This window comes from Oryza sativa, chromosome 4 (genome assembly GCF_034140825.1).
Source record: "Oryza sativa Japonica Group chromosome 4, ASM3414082v1".
Taxonomy (NCBI): Eukaryota; Viridiplantae; Streptophyta; class Magnoliopsida; order Poales; family Poaceae; genus Oryza; species Oryza sativa.
This window is the reverse complement of record NC_089038.1, coordinates 6675598-6698412: the sequence shown is the minus strand read 5'-3', so window position 1 is coordinate 6698412 and position 22815 is coordinate 6675598. Positions and strand designations below refer to the sequence as shown.

Genomic DNA, 22815 nt, shown 5'->3' with positions numbered 1-22815 from the left:
CGCGAACTCTTCTTCGGCGCAGGCAGCCTCGTGCGCCGCCAGCGTTGCTTCCCGGATGGTGACGGCGGCCTCGCGGTCCGCCAGATCCCTCTCCACAACGCAGGCGCGCTCTTCCAGCGCCATGGCGCGCGCCTCAAGGGCCACTTCGCGCCGCCGGGACGCCGCTTCGGTCTCCGCCGCCCGCTGTTCTCGGGCAGCGGCAGCGTCAAGCACCCCCTGGGCGGCGTCGAGCTTCTTCCTTAGCTCCGCCTCCCAGCTCCCGTATTGAAGGCGGAGGGTGTCCTGCGTCTCGTTCATCACGGTGGTGGCAATGAGGGCAGCCCCCCGCTCCTCCTCCACTTCCTTGGCGATTTCCGCCAGCACCTTCTTACGGGTTTCAAGCTCCGAAACGTGCCGGCGGTGAGCCTTACGGCCCATCTCCACCATGGCCTCCACCGAGCGTCGCCCCTCTTCGACACGCGCCCACGCGGCGTCGAGCTCCGCCCGCTCTGCCTGCAGGGCCTCCACCTGGGCACTTAACCCATCCAACACCGTGGTGTTTGCGGCGGCCAAGGCCTGCAGAAGGGGCTCTGCGTTCAGTGGGGCGATAGAAGGCGTGCGGAAGAGCCGCCTTGGAGAGGATGCCGCGCGGCTCGGGCCGCCGATGGAAGTGCCGGACTCGGGGATGTTCCCCGGACCCGGTTGGTCCTGAGCGTCGCCCGAGGGAGTGGGCCCAAGCAACGTGCCCGCAGCCTCGTCGCCAGCTGCCCCGGAAGTTGTCGCCTGAGCGTCGCCCGAGGGAGTGGGCCCAAGCGACGCGCCCGCGGCCTCGTCGCGAGCTGCCTCGGAAGTTGCTATCGCCTCGTCCTGGCGAAATCCGGCTTTCTCCCGAGCGGCTTCCTCGGCCTGGCGGGCTCGGGCGGCCTCCTCCCGAGCGGTTTCCTCGGCCTGGCGAGCCCGGGCGGCCTCCTGGGCGGCCTCCTCAGCTTCCCGTAGGCGATCCGCGGCCTCTCGCCGGTCAGATTCCCGCCTCCGGGCCTCTGCGGCCGCCGGATCCTCGGCCTCAGACTGGCCAGACTTGGAATGGCGGGAGGGACGCGACGGGATCTCGCTGAAACAAAAGAAAAGACCAGAAGACGAACAAGATGGGTGAGTGAAAACTCATGTTGAGAGAATGAATACAGCCACGATGGGTGAGAGACGAACCTGCGAGGGGGTCGGTTAAACGACCACTTTGGAGGGGAAATGAGGTTTCCCCGAGATGGTTCTGTCTCCCCCATCTTGCGGAACCGCTTCTTCTTGCGCTCCCCCTCGGGCTGCGATGTCGGCGCGGCCCCCTCCGGGCGCCTGCTGCTGGCACGCACCGCCCCGCCCCCTCGGGGAGGAGATGGGGGAGGTGTTCCTCCCTGCTTCCTCTTCCCCCGGGCGTCGGCAGGACGGCTGCTCCCCGGGCCCCTGTCGCGGGACCCAGAAGCACGACCCCCGCCCGGGGTAGATTGTTCCCCCCTGCGGCTCCCGCCTGCGCCGTCGTGGCCCTTTGGAGCTCGCTCCTCTGAGGCCCCGACCGCCATCATAATGGTCAGGATGGAGGCGCGGTCTGGATCGCTGCAGAGGGGGAGGATTCCTTGGGGAATGAGGGACGCCTCCACGGAGTTGAGATTCAGCACCCGTTGGACCAATATCTTGAAGTCCTCAGGAGCCCAGTCCCATCTCACTCCCTGGTAGGTCCTCATGAAGTCTTCGGACCCGGTGTACTCCCAGGCGCCCCGAGCGCGCCGCTGGAGCGGCGCAATCCGACGACGGAGGTAGTCGCCGTACACCATGGCCCCTGTGAGCCCCTGGGATCGCAGGCCCGCCAGACGGTCGAGGACGGCGTCATAGCCATCCCCCAGATCTACCGGCGCCCGCCAGCTGGAGGCCTGCGCCGGGGGCTGGCTCGGAAGTCGGAGGCGCGTTTCGTCGGCGAGGGGGGTGTAGAACGAGTCGCTCTTCCAGTCGTCCCACTTCTTGCTGAGGGCGCAGGGGATGTAGCGGTTCAGCACTGGCCCCCGTGGCTGGAAGTAGCAGCCACCAACTACCGATGGCGGCGACACCGACTGCACGGTGAAGAACCACCGGAACAGCCGAAGAGATGGGCGCACCCCAATGAACATCTCGCACAGATGCGCGAAGATGGCCAATGTCATCACCGCGTTGGGGGTGAGGTGCGCCATCTGGAGATCGTAGAACTCCAGAACATCCATGAAGAAAGAAGAAAATGGCGGAACCAGCCCTGCCATTGAAAAGGGGAGAAAGAAGACGGACCGCCCCGGGTAGTCTGGCGCCGGGCGTCCCTCGCCCAGCGTGACTATCTCCCGGCCGGTGGCAGATTCTGGCATGAAGCGGCGCGGCAGCCCAGCCTGCCTCTCGCTCACGATGCGGGAAGGCGGCAGCACGCTACCATCGAGCAGAGCGGAGCCTCGTGCCATGGCGCCGGAGGAAGAGAAGATTAAGAGCGAGCGCGTGTGGCGAAGGTAGGGCACAGGAAAGAAGGAGTTAGGGCGCAAGCGGCGAAGACAAGGGGAATAATGGCGAAAGGAAGGAAACAGATCCCTTCCTCAGTGCCTTTATACTCTTGCCAACGCTGTGCCCGGCTCCTCGCTTCTCGCGCCCACTATTTCGCCCCCTCGTTTCTCGCGCCCACGCTTCCACTAATCCCATTCGCCCGCTTGCGGCGCATGAGGTGGATATGCGGTTGTGGCAGTCGAGATATATCATATCGTTCGCACGGTAATTACGCTCGCCGACCGAAGCGACGTTACCATATCTCCAGACGAAACAAATCGCCATGTCCAGATTCGTGTGCTACTCGAGTAATGTGGCAGTCTTGAAGAGACCGCTCATTATTGACAGCCGAGTTACCACTGCAGATGTGCGTGATTTGTGACCGATGGGTTTCTGCCCAATTGTGGAGACCGGTCCCACCTGTCACCAGGCCTTAGGAGTGGCATCACGCCCGACCGCTTCCCTTAAAGAGGGCGATCGCCCTGGCATAACGCCGGGGGCTACTGTCGGTGACATGGGATCAGGAGTATCATGACTAGAGGTTTGAGGCAGACACAATCGCCCACGTGGCCTGGCACCCTCGGGGGACGTCGGGCCCGAGGGTGATGTGTTCGCCCTCCTCTTAGTCCCCCCGAGGGGGTCGGGCCGCACCCGCCTCAGCCCCGAGGGCCGAGGCGCCCCGACCCCTCGTGGGTTTTCGCTCCGCGTGTATGGGTTAGGTGAGCACAGTGGGGCTCACCTAACCACATTTATTGCGGGTTGGCTGAGCGTGTCACGCCGCATGTAACGCAGTGCAGTGCACTCATTTATCCGGTCTGTGACCAGTCACAGACCGGTCAGATTGCGGGTTAGGTGGCGACAGGCGATCTGACGCACGCCTCGCCCCATCCCGTCAGGACGAGGGCTTCTAGGCGCTCGTCCCCAGCTGGAGCTAGCGTGTTACCTCCCAGAGATGGCACGTTAGTCCTAGTCAGATATATGCCAGGCTTCATCCTAACCATTACAGGCAAGATGTTATGTGAAGAAGGGCGAACATGTAGATTGCTAAGCTGACACTTGGTGGACAAGAATGACCGACGTGACTGGTCTGACTCCGGTCATGTCGACAGTAGACAGCCACGATTCCACGTCGCATCTGCTCCCGGCGAAAGTGGAGGTAGTTGTGGGCCGTCCCATCAGAAGGTGACTCGGACGGCAACTATACAAATCTCCGTCCATTTATGAAAAGGTAGGGGAAGTCCCCACAAAAAAGAGGGAAATGGTGCATGTGGTATCCCCTTAAGATATAAAAGGAGGACCTTGCCCACTTAGAGAAGGGGGGGACTGGACTTTTCCAGATTAGGAACCCAGAACAAGGGAGAGGCTGGCTCATACTTTGTAGCTTCTTCATACGCGAATCCACCAAAACACAGGAGTAGGGTATTACGCTTCTCAGCGGCCTGAACCTGTATACATTGCCGGCGTCTTGTGTGCTTCCTGTCTCGCGAACCTTCCACAGATTGGGAGCTTAGAGTCTCACCCAGGGTCCCCGGCCAAACCGGCAAAGGGGGGCCAGCGCGGTCTCCCGGTGAGGAGCCCCACGCTCCGTCATCTTGGAATATTCCTTTTATTTTTATCCATGGGTTTTCTTCGAATTCACACTTTCGAAGGTCATAACTCATTCGTTCGAATGCCGATTCGACCTATTCTTCTTCCTAAATTGTTCCAAAAGTGAGCTCTACCGCCTTGTTAAGTTTGTTATTTCATTTAACGTTATCTATTTAGTCTTTCCTTATGTTTATTTGATTCTTGTTTGCCATCGTGTAGACGTTGGAGTAGAGGAGTTGTTCGCTACAGAAGACGCAGTGCAAGGACAGTTTTTGTAGCAAGGCAAGTGCATTCTTTGAACATATTGGACCCAGTTTATAAAATGTTTTGTGTTGAATACATGCATCATTTTATTTATCATTACTTTGATAAGAACTTTGTGGTTGTGTGCCCTTTTGGGTAGCATTTGTTGCACCATGTAATGAACAATGGGCGGATATAATGTTTTTGACCGGGGTGATGGGTGACTCTATATGAACCTAGTTAGGTGGTAATGTATATGTGTGATCGTTACTGGGTATGGTCTCTATGTGAGCTTACTGTCAAGCTATGCGTTATTTAGTTGCTCAAAGGGCCAACTACATGTCCTTAAGCTGCTACCCTATGCTATGTGCTTTTGTAGTTTGGCAAGTTGCCCTAGTTAATTAAGGACTTCACTTCATAATCCATATCCGAGAAGTATACATGAAGGTTAAAGTCTTTGCCTGGTTGTTGTTCCTAGATAGAGTTAATACAAGAGATTTGTTGGAAAGAAGATATTGCAAACCGCCAAATGTTCCTGTTACTTGTGTTTTATGCTTCCTGGGTCTGCGAGAAACTAGAGAGCATTTATTTTTCCAGTGCCCTTTTGCAATTGCTTGCTGGAACACAATTGGTTTTTCTTGGGACACAACACAGGAATTTCATCAAATGCTGCAATCTCACAGGAGTGCCCGACCTCATCTTTCATGCTTTATGGAGATCTTTCTTGTGGCTTGTTGGCTGTTATGGAAGCAAAGAAATGATTTAATCTTTAAGCATATACAACCTTCTGTTCAGATATGGAAATCTAATCTCAAGGAGGAGCTAAGTCTACATTTCCTTAGACTTAGGATAGCTGATAGACCTATTTTGCAAACATGGATTGACGTCTTGTAATTTTCTTGCTTGTACAGATTTCTTTCCTTTTTATATTTGAAATTTAACCTTGGGGGCTTCCTCCACTGTTTCCCGGTCAAAAAAAAAATCCATATCCGAGAGGTCGAAATGACACCCCCGAAGAAGGACAACCTCATTGCATTCATGGAAAAAGTGTTAAGGATGGAACTCCCTCTTTAATATCAGAATGACAAGACACTGAAGAGGTAAGGGGCGCAGCCAAGACTGCGACCTCAAAAGTCCGCTGAATCATCCACACTAGCTAAACCCAAGAAAACTAAGAAAGTGTGGCGAGTCAAATAACAATAGTCATCCGTCGCATCATCTCCAGAACTGGACGTAGCTTCAAATTAATTGGAACGGAGAAGTCCCGCTCGTTGGACTTTAAATAATGAGTCCTTCGCTGAAAGGTAAATTAAGTCGATATCTCATATTTATTTATCTTCTTGAAAATCAAAATGGGACCACTTAGGGATATAAAGAGGTATGAATTGGCATCTTTCTTGGGACCAAACTGTGACACCCTGGACCAATTAGGATGAGGCATGTGTGGCCCATGAGAGCTGTGTGCACATGTTTAGTACCACCTTGCTAGTTTAGCAAGGGTGGAACCAACTTATAAGGCATTGTCCCTCCAACCATGCCACTCCCTTGTTAACCCTTTTACACGAAACAAGGATGAAAATGTAAATGGGCTGGTGTGTGTAAGTTGGCGCACCCGTCGGATGAGTTGGCTACGCGGTTCTAGAGGGCGGTCTATTACATGAACTTTCACTTTTATTTAGTGGAGGATGCCACTATTCTTACGTCGAAAGGAGGGAAACATGGGTAGCCATTAGGGGTTTGCCGACCCCTTGGTGTGGCCAAACCAGGGGTGGCTCGCCCCTATAAAAGCTAACCCATGGTTATTGTTCTCCATGCATGCCTCAAACCAAGTTGCACTAGTTTTCTCTTGGGTTTCTATTTTCGTTCTAGAGTGCTTCTCGTGTTATTGTCTCAAGTTTGAGTATCCACTTTTTTCTTCTTGCATATCAAGTTAACCTTAAGGGTTGAACTACAAGAACATAGTGTGGTAGTGTCATTACCCCACAAGAACGTAGTGTGGTAGTGTCACTACCCCACAAGACGATTTTGTGGTGCGTTCTCGCCCATAAGAACGATTTTGGGGAGTGTTAATACAAACAATGATGACTTTTGTGGTAGCAACCAAGCTCCACAAGGACGACTAACTCTTGGACGGCTAACCGGCTTTTGCTAACGTAACCCGTTTTTGATTATTCGTGTGTTTGTTGCTTTGTGTGCAGGACGAAGAAGAGCTCTAAGCGTTTTCTCAGCGCAATAAAGCGGGCTGCAAGCTCGCGCTCACATCACTATTCCTACAGCTTGAGTGCGTGCCCGTCCAATGAGGACGCAAGAGTGAAGGGCATGCTGAGTCATATGGCCAAGTGCCAATGGATGAGGATCAAGGCCAAACTTTCCATCCCGACTCCAAGCTGGGCTTGCAAAGAGATCAGGATGTGCAGACCTACAACCTCCTCAGGGATCGGGTGTTCACTCATACGCGAGCATACGACCCGGAGCTGCTTGTCAAAATAGGTATGGATGTTGATTTTGCTGTGTTTGTCGAATGACAGCTGCATTCGTCGAAAAATGTGGTTCACTTTTTGTGGAAAAGTTAAACCGTATGTATTAATATTGAATTTTTTGGGATCCCCACATTACATGCCCCTTGGGGTCTATTTATAGTCTTAGTATAAACTCATGCACCCTAGGGTAAATAAATACAGGGGAATTTACGTGGATACCCTTATAATAGGGACATTTATGAGGGCAATTATAGACAATTCAGCCATGGGCTTCCTCTTAGGCCGCAACGTGGGCCATCATTGACCAATCGGCCCCTTTGGACCCCGAGTTCTCTAGTTTGAGGCAAAGGCCCTTGGCTAGGTGGTAAAGGCTCTCGGCTTCGCCCGAAGCTACTGTCTATGCGTCAATCAGTGCTTCGCTGCTGCGCTTCGCCCTGACGATTGTTGACTCGTTTCGGCAGGTCCGTCGAAGGCCCTTGTGATATGCCTGCAATAGTTGTCAGGTGGAAAACTATATGTTGGGGTGATCTCGTGCCAGTAGATGACCCTGTTTGTGTTTTCTTACCATTCAGTTTCTTTGTATGTTGCGAAATGTGGGGGAAGGTATTATGTTCCGATTCGTCAGGATGGAATACTATCTCAGTATTTCAACAGAAACGACTTCTAGCAACGTATTACAAGAGACTTTGTATGTAGGAAACCACAAGTCAGTGACATCCACAATCCTACCTTGCCATCACTCTCTTCCCTCGGGAAAATACTTTCCGAGCAAAAATATTACTCCATATTCTACGGAAGTAGGATGGCTGAAATGTACTAATCAACTGATTTTTGGAGGTAACTAATCTATTTATTAAGAGAATATACCGAGTAAATATTATGGCCACGAGAAAGCCCGATAACTAAGAGTAATTTATTTACCAAAAGAAGGTTGGACCAATAACTGGAGGTGATTTATTTACCAGAGAAAAGGCCAGAATAAATTTTGTGGCTAGATTATTATATTCATGAGTAATTTATTTACTAATATAGGCCGATAACTGAGTAATTTATCAAAACAGGACTGGATACAAATGTGTGGCTATATCACTATGCTCATATGTAATTTAATTACTTAGTGAAGGGTGAGGGTGGGGAGAGGGCCGGGCTGCCTATATGTGAGAAGAGTGTTTTAGTTATTGTGCACTTGTATAATCATGCTACCGCCCAACCTTACCACTACTAAAAAAGCATTTTTCCATGCGGCCAAACCCTATTTTTCCATGTGATAGGGGCGCCATGCGGCCAAACCAGATTTTCGCATGCGGGTGCTTATGCGAGCCGTATGCAAAAATAAAATTTCGAAAAAAAAAATAAAAATCTCGAAATTGAAAAACCAAAACCCTAGCTAGCCTGGTGCCACAAGCCTGCTTCAGCTGCCACCCACCGGCCATTGCTGCTTCCGAGGTCGGGGGCGACGGATCTGCCCGCCGTCGTCGCTCCCGAGGGCGGGGGTGGCGGATCCACCCGATCCCACCACCATTGCCGCCACCACCGCCCATCACCTTCGCTCTCGTGGTTAGGGGCAGTGGATTTGCCCGCTCCCACCGGTAGCCGGGGCCGTCGAGGGGCCAAGCCCGAGGTAGCCTAAGCCGCCCGCTGCCCACTCGCCGGCCGCCAAGAGAGAGCGAGGAAAGGATGAGGACCGAAAAGATAAGGTTGGACTTTGAAAAATTTTGAAGTGTTGAGAGGGAAAAGTGGAGGCAAGTTAGGCTTCTCGGTGGATCCTTAACATGCCCGCCTGCGAAAATGTATTTTTACATGTGGCCCCTTAAGAGGTCCCCTTGCAAAAATAGACTCATTTCCGGATGCGGCTATTTAAGAGTATCGTCTGCGAAAATCGATTTTTCCATGCAAACCTCTTAAGGAGCGGTATGAAAAATAGAGGTCGATTTTGCAAATATGGCTAATTACGGTCCGTCTGCAACCAAATAGGAGTCTTGTCCAGAAAAATCGTTTTTGGAGTAGTGTACGTGGGGCCACTACACAAGTTGCTAGCTACATGTGTTTAGAATGTGCACATGTCATTTGATGGCTGGAATGTATCTTGTAGGCCGTCTCAATAAGACAACCCGATGATATATAGTTAAAGCTAATCAAGCTTGAGTAAGCTGTCCTGTTCAATAATTTGATATATAGATAAGATTCCAGTACATCTTTTACTTATACGCCGGAATGTGAGGGCGACGTGCGTGATGGCCCACGACCTAACAGAAAATCAGCTATGGTTGCTCACGTACTGAACTTGTCGTCGATTGGTTGGCTAAGCAATATGTCAAAGCTGGAATGCTATTATTTTACCACAAATTGCAAGCACAGCCAGTAGAAGAAGCTGATAAAGAAACCTCTCAAAGCGCAGTTCAGCAACAGCCCAAAGTTGATATAGAATCAGTCAAGTAGGGAATTGGAAACGTACTCTACCAAGTAGTACCAAGTACCAACTACCAAGTTCCAATATTAATTCGATTCTTATGTTGAGGCGCGGCCAAACTGCCGCGGGATCATCCTTCTGCCACCGGAGACTCCCGAGATGAGGCGAGGGGAATCGAAGGCGGCGACGAGGGGCGCAAATCGATCGTCGTCGTCGTCGTCGTGGAAGAGCAGATATATTGGATATGGCTTAGTTCTTGGCTTCGTGTTGGTGCTGCTCTACTTGATGGTCAATGCGCAGTTCAGCAACAGCCCAAATGGTAATTATGATTACTTTTTCTCCATATGTGCTTGCTTAATTATCATCTTCCTTTGTTTGCCTTGGAAACTCGAGAAAGTCTAGAGTTAGACAACAACATGGAGATTCATGTGTTCAATCTTTCCAACATGGAGGTTCATGTCCTGATTTCCTTTTGCCGCAGCTTATTTAGGCCCAGCAACAACTAGTAAAACTGAATCGATTCCTGCTACAACATATCAAGGGAATCAAGCATGGCAAGGTATATATACAGCCTTAACATGATTAAGAATTGCTGTTAGATAATCCCGTTTCTTTTCTTTGCTGAAATTGTGAAGTCTGTAGAAGATGGGAGCAGAGGACTGGAGGAAGGCCACAGGGAGGAGGTAGCTAGTACACACACGGAACGATCAACAGGCCAACGTCAAGGTAAACGTCAGCTACGTCATTCCAGAGAGCATACTAATCAAGCGACAACAATTACGACATATCCTTTTACCTACTACAAGATATCGAATTCAAATTATTCTCTTTCTTTTTTGCTCCTTCAGAGAAAGATGACGAAAGCGAGAAGCAACGAACAGAGAAAAATTCAATCGAGGAACAATTAGGTACCTTGTTATTTTCATTTCTACCACTACACGTTAAGCTATAAAATAGCATGTAAGCAACCAAATAATAATTTGTTGGTAAAACTGGTATATATGTGTTATTGATATTGTTAAGGAAAAGAGAGTAATTAGATATCAAAATAAAGAGAATTTAAATGGGAGGTGATTGGTGGGAAAAATAGTACTACAAAATTCCTTATATATGACCAAATTTGACTTCTCAAGTTTGTTTTTCTTTCACCGACTTGCCAGCGTGCCACAGTATCACATTTTATCTTATTATGTGTATATGATGTCAGGCAACGACAGGAGCTCTAACTACTGGGAGGAAGGACGCCAATCCGAGAAGAAGGATACGATAGAATTCAGTGAATTCGGTAAATAATAATATTCCTGATGGACCAGCTCTTCATTTCACATGTCATGAATTGCAGCCCCAATACGTTATACCAGTTTTCAAGCGTGGGCGCGTTATTGACGTGGTGATCAACTGATCATTGATCAGGAGGAGGAACGGACGACTTCAACAATGTTGCCAACACCAAGCCGATCTGCGACACGTCGTTCGGCAAGTACGACATCTGCGTGCTCGACGGCGACACGCGAGCGCAGGGAGGCGGCGGCGCCGGCGCCGCCGTGGTCACCCTGGTCTCGCCGCGCGCGGCGCCGCGGGAGTGGAAGATAAAGCCCTACTCCCGGAAGTACCTCGACGGCCTCAAACCCGTCACGGTGAGGTCCGTCCCCAACCCGGAGGACGCCCCGCCGTGCACGACGCGGCTGAACGTCCCGGCGATGGTGATCGAGCTCGGCGGGCTCACCGGCAACTACTGGCACGACTTCACCGACGTGCTCGTCCCGCTCTTCATCGGCGCGCGTCGCTTCGGCGGCGAGGTCCAGCTCCTCGTCGTCAACCTGCTGCCCTTCTGGGTGGACAAGTACCGGAGGATCTTCAGCCAGATCTCGCGGCACGACATCGTCGACCTGGAGAAGGACGACGACCGCGGCGTCGTCCGCTGTTACCCGCACGTGGTGGTCGGCTATGGCAGCCGCAAGGAGTTCACCATCGACCCCTCCCTCGACGACACCGGCGGCGGCTACACCATGGTCAACTTCACCGAGTTCTTGAGGCAATCCTACTCGCTCCCGCGTGACCGGCCGATCAAGCTCGGTACCAACCACGGTGCACGGCCGCGGATGATGATCCTGGAGCGGACCAACAGCCGGAAGCTGATGAACCTCCCGGAGGTCGCCGCGGCCGCGCGAGCGGCGGGGTTCGAGGTGACCGTCGCCGGCGGCCGTCCGACGAGCACCTACGACGAGTTCGCCCGGGAGGTGAACTCGTACGACGTGATGGTGGGCGTGCACGGCGCCGGGCTGACCAACTGCGTGTTCCTCCCCACGGGGGCCGTGCTGCTGCAGATCGTGCCGTACGGCCGGCTCGAGAGCATCGCGCAGACGGACTTCGGCGAGCCGGCGCGAGACATGGGGCTCCGGTACATCGAGTACGACATCGCCGCCGACGAGAGCTCGCTGATGGACGTGTTCGGCAAGGACCACCCCATGATCAAGGACCCCGTCGCCGTGCACTTGAGCGGGTGGGGAAACGTGGCCGAGTGGTACCTCGGGAAGCAGGACGTGCGGGTCAACATTGAGCGGTTTAGGCCGTTTCTGACGCAGGCGTTGGAGCACCTGCAGTAGCGATCCTTTTTCTCGATGAACAAGCAAAAATGTATATGCATAACACGACGGTGCGTTTTCCTATTCTTATTCTTTTTCCTCAAAATTCCAACACTACCAAGGCAAAGGGTCTGTTTGGGGAAGCTTTAGATTCTGAGAAGTAGCTGTTTGGTAGCCAGCTTCTGAGAATCTGGAAAAGCTCTGAAACTCAGCTTCTCCAGCTTCTGGCTTCTTAGTTTATTTTTCAGAATCTGTAAGCTGTGAACTGTTTGGGGCAGCTTCTAGCAGAAGCAGCTTTTGGGAAAAGCTGCAGCTGGGACAAGCTCCCCAAACAGGACCAAAGTGGTCTTTTAGTTCGATCATATTTTAGTATAGAAAATTTAATCGCCAGATCTAGGCTTAGCTTAAGTTAGCACGGATAACAAGAAAAACCATTAACATATGATTAATTAGTTGCGTATCGACTATTATGAAAAGGATTTTAGTTGTTATTTAAAAAAACTGAAATAAAAAGTTTGCATAAAAGACACCGATGTATTAGCGCATCCTAAACTCACTTCCAAACGCAGCTTAAGTAAAGTTATAAAAGGGCTCATTAGCCATAACCCGTTACTATACCTAGAGTTAGGTAGAACGCACGCTAATCTATTTCAACTAGATAATATAGAGAGATCGGTCATTCTCACAGAAAAAATAATATGAAGACAGGGCCAAAAATAAATATACGTTTTGCGCTTGTGGAAGTCGGTAGAGCTGGAGCTTTATCTCGAACTTGTACTAGCTAGCTAGTGATTAGGCTGATTGGTCTGTATTGTTAGAAACCTATGGGCTTGGGTCCATGAACACCCAGCCCATATATATTAATTGGCCCACACCAAAACCTTCCATATATGGAGGAAGGCTATACAAAGAGGAGAGGGGTGATCATATTATACACTTGTGCTTGAGGAGGATAGAATGATGAATGAGAAGAGAGTCTCACCCCTAAATCTTGTATCTTCACTTTTGTAGAATTACAATCTTATATCTCCACTTTTGTAGAATTACAGGACCTCTTGGACTACTTCGTATAGCAGAAGGATTGCGTAATATGTTATCATGGACTACTTCATATAGGACCTCTTGGACTACTTCGTATAGCAGAAGGATTGCGTAATATGTTATCATGGACTACTTCATATAGCAGGAGGGTTGCGTAATATGTTATCAGCACGACGTTCTACCGGAGACCGAGAAAGAAGAAGGTAGAGAAATCTCTTGAATCCCCTTGCATCTTGGACATTGAATTGCAAAAAAGAATTGCTCGCATCCTTCCGATTCCGTTTTTGTGGTTTTTGTTGGATTCCATCACTGCCGACTGGGAGTCGCCGGCGAATGCCGATTGACGGAGTTACCACCACCGGCCGCCGACTGCCACGAACAGCGCCGGCCCAAACCACACTCGTACTCACGTTGGCCGCCGGCCGCGCTGTCCTGGCTGCGGCCCCGCCGACCGTTGAGGCTTCGCCCGCGCTGGGCCTCGTTTGCACCGATGCCGCCGCGACCGCCGCATCGGCCGGTTGCACAGGGAAGGAGAAGGAATCGGAGAAAAGAAAAGGAAGAAGTGTTAGTAATAAGTCTAGCTGCTCAGAGTAGTTAGTTTCCCTTTGTTTTTACGTTGAGTCTTGCACATGATCTGTTCATCCTGTTTGTGTGCATAGTGGGCTTGACGCACGCTGCGTTCGTGCGGAGTCCGTGGTGTCGTGCGTGGTGTGCTCCAGTTCGTGGGATGACGCGAAGTGGCAAGGAGTGTGGCACGCACAATTAGGAGGCCACTATGGCCACGTTTAACTTTCTTGTAATTTGCTATTTAAGGTTAAGCTCTAATCCAGAAAAGCTGCCAGTTAATGCAGCGCCAAAATACTCTGTGTTGTTCTGTTTCTGTTTTGCCAGACAAGCTACAGTTTTTCGTTTTGCTGCTAACAATTGGTATCAGAGCCTTCGGTGATCGCCGGGGTTCCTGATGTCGTTACCAACGCCGCGCGTCTCCCACTCACCACCGCGTCGTCGCTGGCGCTCGCCGTCTCCGCGCCGTGGCCGTCATGGCGGCCGCGGCCAAGTCGTGGTGGAACGCGTCGTCCGCGAGGCGACCACGAGCAGCGTCGTCTACCCGACACTCACCCGCACAAATTACCAAGATTGGGCGCTGGTAATGCGGGTGAACATGCAAGCCCAATGTCTGTGGGGCGCGGTGGAGCCGGAGGGCGATGATCTCGTCGACTACCGGCAGGACCAGCAGGCGCTCGCCGCGATACTTCGCGCCGTGCCCGCCGAGATGCTCGCCACGCTCGCTGTCAAGGAGACGGCGCAGGAGGCGTGGGAAGCGATCAAGACTCGCCGTATCGGTGTGCAGCGCGTGCGTGAGGCGAATGCACAGCAGCTGCGCCGAGAATTCGGTGATATCCTCTTCAAGGACGATGAAACCGTCGACGACTTCTCGATGCGGATCGGCGGCCTCGCCAACAACCTTCGCACCTTAGGTGATAATATCACTGAAGCTGAGGTCGTTCAGAAATTGTTGCAGGTTGTCCCAGAACATCTCCAGCAAATAGCCATCTCGATTGAGACCTTGCTCGACGTCAATGAGCTGTCTCTCGAGGAGGTTACTGGGCGTCTGCGCTCCGTCGAGCAACGCAAGCAGTGCAAGACTGCGGCGGCATCGAGTCGGGTCGACGCCAATGGCCGTCTCCTCTTCACCGAGGAAGAATGGCTGGCGAAATTCCGCAAGGCGGCCTCTCTGCAAGACGCCGCTCACTCCTCCAGCGGCAACGGCGACCGCCGGGGTCGAGGGCGTGGGAAGAAGGACGATGGAGCCCCGAAGGAGGCCCAGCCCAAGCCAGCCAACCCGGGAGGCCGTAACCCGGGAAATTGCAAGAATTGCGGCAAGAGGGGACATTGGGCCAAAGACTGTCGCAGCAAGCCCAAGGCCCAGCAAGCTTACGTAGCCCAGGAGGAGGACGAAGAGCCTGCTCTGCTCCTGGCCAAGGTGCAGCTGGATCCGCCGCGTCCTCGCGTCGCTGCACCGACAAACGTCGTCTCGCCACCGAGCGCGCCGAGGGCGCCGTCGCCGATTGGCGAACTTGCCGTGGTCGAGGCCAAGGTCTTCGCGCAGCTAGACGACGGTGGCGAACATGATCCGGCGATGTGGATCCTGGATACTGGCGCAACCAACCATATGACCGGGTCCCGCTCCGCTTTCGCCGAGCTCGACACGGCGGTCACCGGCACTGTCAGGTTTGGCGACGGCTCGGTGGTTCGCATCGAGGGCCGCGTCACCGTCCTGTTCTCCTGCAGGTTCGGGGAACACCGCGGCATCGCCGGGGTCTACTACATCCCGCGGCTCACGGCGAACATCGTCAGCCTTGGACAGCTGGATCGTTCCGGCAGCAAGGTACTGATTCATCACGGCATCCTGCACGTGTGGGATCCTCGAGGGCACCTACTCGTCCGTGTCCGACGCTCCGACGACTGCCTCTACACCATCAAGCTGGACATCGACCGTCCGGTCTGCCTCGCGGCAAGGAGCGCCGAGCCGGCGTGGCGGTGGCACGCCAGGTACGGCCACCTCAACTTTCCTGCTCTCCGCAAGCTCGCGCAACAGGAAATGGTTCGTGGGCTGCCGCTGCTACAACAAGTCACTCAAGTCTGCGATGGCTGTTTGCTCGGGAAGCAGCGGCGAGCGGCGTTCCCGACGCAGTCCAAGTACCGCGCTGACGAACATCTGGAGCTCGTCCACGGCGATCTCTGTGGGCCGATCGAACCTGCAACGCCGGCTGGTAATCGGTATTTTTTGTTGCTTGTCGATGACATGAGCCGCTATATGTGGCTAACCATGATTAGGAGCAAGGATGAGGCCGCGAACGCCATCAAGCACTTTCAGGCCCGTGCAGAGGTGGAGTCCGGGCGCAAACTCCGTGCACTGCGCATGGATCGTGGAAGCGAATTCACCTCAATCGAATTTGGGGAATACTGCGCCAATCTCGGAGTTGGTCGGCAGTTGACGGCGCCCTACTCCCCGCAGCAGAACGGAGTAGTGGAGCGTCGAAACCAAACCATCGTCGCCACTGCCCGCAGCATGATGAAGGCGAAGGGTGTTCCTGGGCGGTTCTGGGGAGAGGCCATGTCCACAGCGGTCTTTCTCTTGAATCGTTCGCCGACGAAAAGCTTGGACAACCAGACGCCCTATGAAGCATGGTATGGCCAATGGCCCGCTGTGCATTTCCTGCGCACTTTCGGGTGCGTGGGGCACGTCAAGATCACCAAGCCCGGGCTGAAGAAACTCGATGACCGGAGTGCGCCAATGGTGCTCCTCGGCTACGAGCAAGGCTCGAAGGCCTACCGGCTCTATGATCCAGTCAGCGAGCGCGTCCATGTGTCTAGGGACGTGGTGTTTGATGAAGACATCGCCTGGGACTGGGGACCAGTGACGCCTGATGGTGCTCCCCAGCTCGAGCCGTTCACCGTCGAACAGGTGGTGACGACCACCATCGGGACGGCACCTGCTTCGTCGCCGACTCCACCCTCGCCACCATCGCCGGCTCCGTCGGCCCCCACGACACCGGCACCTCCGTCGCCTCCGTCGCCGGAGGCGGTTGAGTTTGTCACGCCGCCTACCCAAGATTCCATCCTGGACGCCGACGCAGATGACGACGTCGTGCCTCGCTACCGCCTGGTGGATAACCTGCTGGGGAATGCCTCACCGCCCGGACACGCTCCGCGGGTGCTGGAACAGCTCGAGCTCCATGTTGTGAGCGCCGACGAACCTGCTTCACTGGCTGAGGCTGAGGCGGATCCAAGCTGGCGTGGCGCCATGCAAGACGAGCTTAACGCGATCGTCGACAACGACACTTGGTCGCTCACTGACCTACCCCATGGCCACCGTGCAATTGGGCTAAAATGGGTCTACAAGCTGAAACGTGACGAACAGGGGGCGATCGTGCGCTACAAGGCGCGCCTCGTCGCTAAGGGGTACGTCCAGCGACAGGGGGTGGACTTCGACGAGGTCTTCGCACTTGTCGCCCGGCTGGAATCGGTGCGCCTCCTTCTCGCCGTCGCCGCGCACCAAGGGTGGCAAGTCCACCACATGGACGTCAAGTCGGCATTCCTCAACGGCGAGCTGCTCGAGGAAGTTTATGTCTCGCAGCCGCCGGGTTTTGTCGACGACAACCACAAGAACAAGGTGTATCGCCTACACAAAGCTCTTTACGGCTTGCGCCAGGCGCCTCGCGCGTGGAATGCCAAACTTGATAGCTCCTTGCTGTCACTCGGCTTTCACCGCAGCAGCTCCGAGCATGGTGTGTACACACGCACCAGGGGAGGAAGACGACTGATGGTGGGCGTCTACGTCGATGACCTCATCATCACCGGCGATCACGACGACGAGATCCGCAGCTTCAAGGGAGAGATGATGAAGCTCTTCAAGATGAGTGATTTGGGGGCACTCAGATACTACCTCGGCATCGAGGTTACCCAGGACAGTGATGGGATCACGCTGGGGCAAGCCGCATATGCCGGCAAGATTCTTGAGAAGGCAGGACTCAAGGACTGCAATCCCTGTCAGACTCCTATGGAGGTACGTTTGAAATTGAGAAAGGGTTCAGATTTTCCGCTTGTGGATGCTACACTGTATCGCAGCTTGGTTGGGAGTCTGCGCTATCTCGTCAACACGCGACCCGACCTGGCATTCTCTGTTGGGTATGTCAGTCGCTTCATGGAGTCACCCAGGGAAGATCATCTCGCTGCCGTTCGGCGCATACTGCGCTATGTGGCAGGCACTCGCTGCTGGGGAATTCGATTTGGCCCAGGTGCACGGTGCGCTTTGCCAATGCTGGTTGGTTACTCTGACAGTGATCTGGCTGGCGATCCAGATGAGCGAAAGAGCACGTCCGGCCAGATTTTCTTCATCAATGGCGGGCCTGTCACTTGGCAGTCCTCCAAGCAGAAGGTGGTGGCATTGTCTTCCTGTGAGGCCGAGTACATCGCCGCAGCCGCCGCAACATGTCAAGGAGTATGGCTCGCGCGGCTGTTAGCGGAGGTGCTGGGCGACGAGATCACCGCACCGCTGCTGAAGGTGGACAACCAGTCCACAATATCATTGATAAAAAATCCAGTGCATCATGACCGGAGTAAGCATATCGATGTCAAATATCATTATATCCGGGAGTGTGCAGAAAAGAAACTGATCGAAATGATGTTCGTGGGAACTGCGGAGCAGCTCGGTGATATATTCACCAAATCTCTGGGCAGAACCAGGTTTCAGGAGCTTCGTTCAAAGATCGGTGTCTGTTCTCTTGACAAGAGCAGTCAGACTTAAGGGGGTGATTTGTTAGTAATAAGTCTAGCTGCTCAGAGTAGTTAGTTTCCCTCTGTTTTTACGTTGAGTCTTGCACATGATCTGTTCATCCTGTTTGTGTGCATAGTGGGCTTGACGCACGCTGCGTTCGTGCGGAGTCCGTGGTGTCGTGCGTGGTGTGCTCCAGTTCGTGGGATGACGCGAAGTGGCAAGGAGTGTGGCACGCACAATTAGGAGGCCACTATGGCCACGTTTAACTTTCTTGTAATTTGCTATTTAAGGTTAAGCTCTAATCCAGAAAAGCTGCCAGTTAATGCAGCGCCAAAATACTACAGTTTTTCGTTTTGCCGCTAACAAGAAGAAGCAGCAGAAGGAGAGGAGCATCGCCGGCTGCGCCATAGAGGCTGTGACGGCGACATCGTCCTTGCCAACTCCATGCCGGATCACTGCGCCTTGTTGGCTGCGGTATGAAATAGCAAAAAAGGAAAAACAGGTGGCAGCGCCGGCCGCCACCGTCGCGCCTGCGCGTGGCAGCCACGCAGTGCCGGTCGCCGGCCCTACCGCAAGCCACGCCTAGGGTTGGCAACGGGGCGAGTCGGGGGCGGGTTGGGCTAGAACGCCCCCGCCCCCAACCCCCGACTTCTCCCCCCGACCCCGACCCCGCAGAGGTGGTCGGGTGGAAAACGTCACCCGCCCCCGTCCCCGCAGGGGACCCGGCGGGTGAGCGGGCCCCCGCACTACCCAGCTGGGCCGGTGGACGGCGAGCTGACGACAACGACGAGGACGTCGAGCTGGACGACGGCAACGAGGACGGCGAGCTGGAAGGTGAAGAGGCGAGCCGCCGTGCCCCACGCCCTGGCCGCCGCCCGTGGATGGCTGTCGACGCCGCCACCCGTGCCTTGCCCGATGCCGCCGCCCGTGCCTGGCCGTCGACGCCGCCGCCGCCGCGCGCGCCTTTGCTGCCGTCGCCGCGCCCCTTGGCCGCCACCGCCGCACCTTGGCTGCCGTCGCCGCGCGTCTTTGCCGTCGCCGCGCGCCTTGGCCGCCACCGCCGCGTGCCTTGGCTGCCGCCGCCGTCGCCCGCCGGTGGAGTCGTGGAGATGGTGGCTGCCTGGGTGAGAGATTGGGGATAGGGTGTGGAGCAGTGGAGGGGTGGGGAAATTAGGGTTTGGATGTATATATATGATAGGCCAGATGGGCCTTTTGGGCTTACAACATACTATGATTAAGTCTAATATACATCCTCGGGGCTCCGCGGGTCACCCGCGGGTGAAACGTCTCCCCCGTCCCCTCCCCGCCCAAATGCGGGGCCCCGACCCCGACTCACTCGCGGGTCTGAAATCGCCCCCGCCCCCGCCCCCGTAGGGGCGGGTCCCCGCAGGGGACCCGGCCCCGCGGGGAAAATTGCCATCCCTAGCCACGCCGCCTGCTGCTGACCTGGCTGCCGCGCGCTGAACTCGCCGCCGCACGCCGCGACGTCCCACCGCCGCCGCACGCCACGACGTCCTGCCGAGCCGAGCTGCCGCTGCAAGGCCTCGCTGCCGCACGACCCCGTCGTCGACCACGACTGAGACCCGCCGGCCATGTTTTCCTCGCCGCACAAGCCGTGATTTCCATGAAAGAATCAACGGTTGAGGAAAAAGAAGGCAAAGGCAGAAAGAAGAAAGAAAAAAAAAGGCAGCGAGCAGTCATGGCCTCGCCGCCACTGGCGCTCGCTGCCGCCTGGCCGCCGACGCCACCGTGCCACGCCTGCGCAAGGCCGCCGCCGCCCCACGCCCGCACCCGCGCCGCCGCACGGCCGCACTCGCGCCGGCCACGCCCGCGCCCGCGCCGCCGCACGAACGCACTCGCCCCGGCCACGTCCTCTCACGGGCGCGCCGCCGCAGCAAGGCCGGGCCCCGCCGCCTCCTTGCCGTGGCGCCGCCCCGCCTGGCCACCGCGCGCCGCCTAGCCACGGGTGGCCGCCGCGCCGCCGCCGCTCGGCTGCTGGCCTGGCCGCGCCGCCACCGCCGGTCGCCGGTCGCCGGTCGCCGGGCCGCCACCTCCCATACATGGCAAGAAGCCATCGGTGGTAGGGAAAAGAAGGAAAGGATAAGGAAGAAAAGGAAAGAAAAAAAAGGGAAATAATCATGTGATTTTGCAAAAATGCCCTTGTTGTTTTGGAAATTAAGTGCATGTTCCTCTGCATTGGAATTTTTTCATTTTAAATCCTGAATTTTACATAAAACACACAAATAACCCTCTGCATTTGGGATATTTGCTTGAATGGCATTCGGAGTTTGCAAATATCACCAAAATCATATTCTCGTATAAAAGAGCCACGGGACATTGAATTTCGACCCGACTTTGCATTTCAGGTACCTTTATTGCTGATGTTTATGATTATGAAATTTAATTATCACATTTACGATTATTGATTATTTGTGATGCTTTTATTACTTTTAATTAATATCGTTGCGATAAAATATATAGAATTACATAGTATATACTGGAATTATTTGCGGGAATTTTGTGTACCATTATATTGCAACACTTGTGCATTTTACCAGCATTTAATTTGCGCATATTTTTTTAATAACGAAAGATGACTGGCATCACGGATTAGAAAATTCGCTGAATCTAGAATATCTCTGACATATTTATTTTCCAATGTCGAAATTACAGTAAAGTAAGAAGCCCTATGCTCTATGGTACCGTTAATCCAATCGCGCTATAGGCATTGACTCGATGAGTTTAATCTAGCATTTCAAACTCTTGCCAGTGCCTCCAAGCCACTCTCATGAATGAGTAGGCTAGAAGAATAAGCGCGTTAGCATTTAGAAGATTATGGTACATACCCTACCTCTCGTAGAGCAACAACTATGAGCGAGAATGGGTATTTTTTGACTATGATTCACTGAGCAGATGACACAAAGAGTACGGTAATACGGTGCACCGAATTTGCACCGAATACTGCGAAAACTCTTGATGTTCTACCCGAACGTGACGAAAGTCGCACGCAAGCATCACTGGTGCACATACAAGAAGTATGCCTAACTAGTTGATAAATGGAATTGCGTAATGTTTATGACAGTACTCACTAGAAGAGCATTGTCTTCCAAAACCATCTAGCACAGTTAATAATGAATTCAACACGAGTAGCTAGCCTAGTACACTTACCTCAACGAAAGAAGAGGAAAAGGGGGAGTAGAACACAGGTGGTCAAGGAGAAACAATCTAGAACTATGAACATTAAAAGAAAATGACAATCCTAATAGCACACTCATCATGATTTGAGGAGGAGAGCTCCTAGCCTATTTGCATGGCTATGGACGAAGAATCTCCTATGCTATATCGGATCGGCCCTAAAATTGATGTCAGGATAGTAAATAATTGCCATAGCTGTCGAGCAAGAAGCTCGCTATGAAGTTAATTGAATCCGAAGTACCGAGATACCTCGTTGAATCAATATACTTCGTCATCACTTGTTGCAATCTTTGAATAGAGCATTGCATCGAAAAATGGTCCTTGCCCAAGTAGAGCACGCATTTTCCCTGCAATAGAGAATTATTTTCGGTATAAAATTGCATATTTAAGGCATTTACTATTTTGTTGCTCTTTTCTAGCACATAGTTATAATGCTTTGAATTGTGTGTAGCGCCCAAACATAAGAGAAAAAGAATGAATTGTGGTCCGCATAACCACAAATAACACTTTAAGAGAAAAATGTATTTTCCAGACCCATAGAACTGAAAATATTATTATGACTGTTGCTAACAGCAACAACTGAATTTGTCGGCCTAGAATGCGCCACAGTCATATTACCTATGGAACAATTTTGCACTTTATAGAAGCATCTATTGTCCGTCAACCCCGTTGAACTCTCTAAAAAGTGTGATGATTTAGGCTACACCCTTTTAGCAATGGATTTTCAGCCATTTCCGGTCTTAGAATTATAAGAATAAATATTACAACTCGTATGATCGTGGCACATATATGCATAATTTTCCTAAATCATGAAGATTTGTGTCACAGTATGCACCGATAGGAAATTAGTGCATAAACCGCATATAGTTCTAGCATCCCTGAACTGGATTGTGAGGAATATCTGCGGCTCCCATTTGGTACTATATGGATAAATGCGCTTCCAAAGCAGCAAACATCTAGTGTCTCTTAGACACCGTGTCTCTACCAAGACTGATCCAGCAAGATCACGTGAACATCAATTGAACTCACTAAATCATCTTTAGAAGTCCGCGAGGACAATACTAGCATTGCATTTGATGATTGGTGAATTGGTAGCACAAGTACCAAATATCCGCATGAATGGACCAAGTATAAGCTATGAATTGCAATATATGCTATATCATTGTTGTAATACCCGTAGTAGAAAAGGACATGTAGTCCCCAAAGCTGCGGACTCTGAAAGAAAATTCAGACCATCGGCATAAACATGCATCCTGCAACTAGTGCTATTGCATCCGTGTGGTTTATGTGCATATCCCACTAATGCGTTGCAAAAGGCTCTCTCCGAAGGTGGGGAACTTTTTACGGAGATGATTATGAAGCCTAAATTCCTTGACAAATAAGAATTATTTCTAGTCATTTAGGGGGAGAGAATGAACCACTAGATAGGAAATGTCAGAAAATATTACAGCAGAAAGGGACTAATGCATG

General features: G+C 52.9%; 2 protein-coding genes across 7 annotated transcripts; both read left to right on the top strand.

Annotated features, from left to right (window-relative positions):
- The first annotated feature begins 9052 nt into the window (after positions 1–9052).
- On the top strand, positions 9053–13744 carry LOC4335139 (beta-1,2-xylosyltransferase XYXT1-like). Of its 6 annotated transcripts, none has more exons than XR_001545629.3 (7): positions 9151–9562; positions 9725–9802; positions 9886–9969; positions 10092–10151; positions 10451–10528; positions 10657–11899; positions 12878–13744. XR_001545629.3 is itself a non-coding variant. In XM_015781457.3 (6 exons), exons 1-6 carry the CDS (start codon positions 9403–9405, stop codon positions 11847–11849), a joined length of 1653 nt encoding a protein of 550 aa, XP_015636943.1. In that variant the 5' UTR covers positions 9053–9402; the 3' UTR covers positions 11850–11971. The 6 variants fall into 6 exon arrangements, 2 of the variants coding, with proteins under 2 accessions (XP_015636943.1, XP_015636944.1); XR_001545630.3 differs by having other exon boundaries at positions 12870–13744; XR_010740892.1 differs by having other exon boundaries at positions 9188–9562; positions 9889–9969.
- An 86-nt stretch (positions 13745–13830) lies between these two features.
- Positions 13831–15002, top strand: LOC136356144 (uncharacterized). Its single transcript, XM_066309721.1, has 2 exons — positions 13831–14872; positions 14980–15002. Exons 1-2 carry the CDS (start codon positions 13831–13833, stop codon positions 15000–15002), a joined length of 1065 nt encoding a protein of 354 aa, XP_066165818.1.
- Positions 15003–22815: the final 7813 nt, after the last annotated feature.

Excerpts from the sequence above, each read along its gene's own strand:
- LOC4335139 (XM_015781457.3), top strand. The coding sequence starts at position 9,403 with ATGAGGCGAGGGGAATCGAAGGCGGCGACGAGGGGCGCAAATCGATCG. Across the intron at positions 9,563-9,724 it reads GTTCAGCAACAGCCCAAATG|CTTATTTAGGCCCAGCAACA; the intron begins GTAATTATGATT and ends CTTTTGCCGCAG. Across the intron at positions 9,970-10,091 it reads ATCAACAGGCCAACGTCAAG|AGAAAGATGACGAAAGCGAG; the intron begins GTAAACGTCAGC and ends TTGCTCCTTCAG.
- LOC136356144 (XM_066309721.1), top strand. The coding sequence starts at position 13,831 with ATGTCGTTACCAACGCCGCGCGTCTCCCACTCACCACCGCGTCGTCGC. Across the intron at positions 14,873-14,979 it reads GGTGCAGCTGGATCCGCCGC|CTAGACGACGGTGGCGAACA; the intron begins GTCCTCGCGTCG and ends GTCTTCGCGCAG.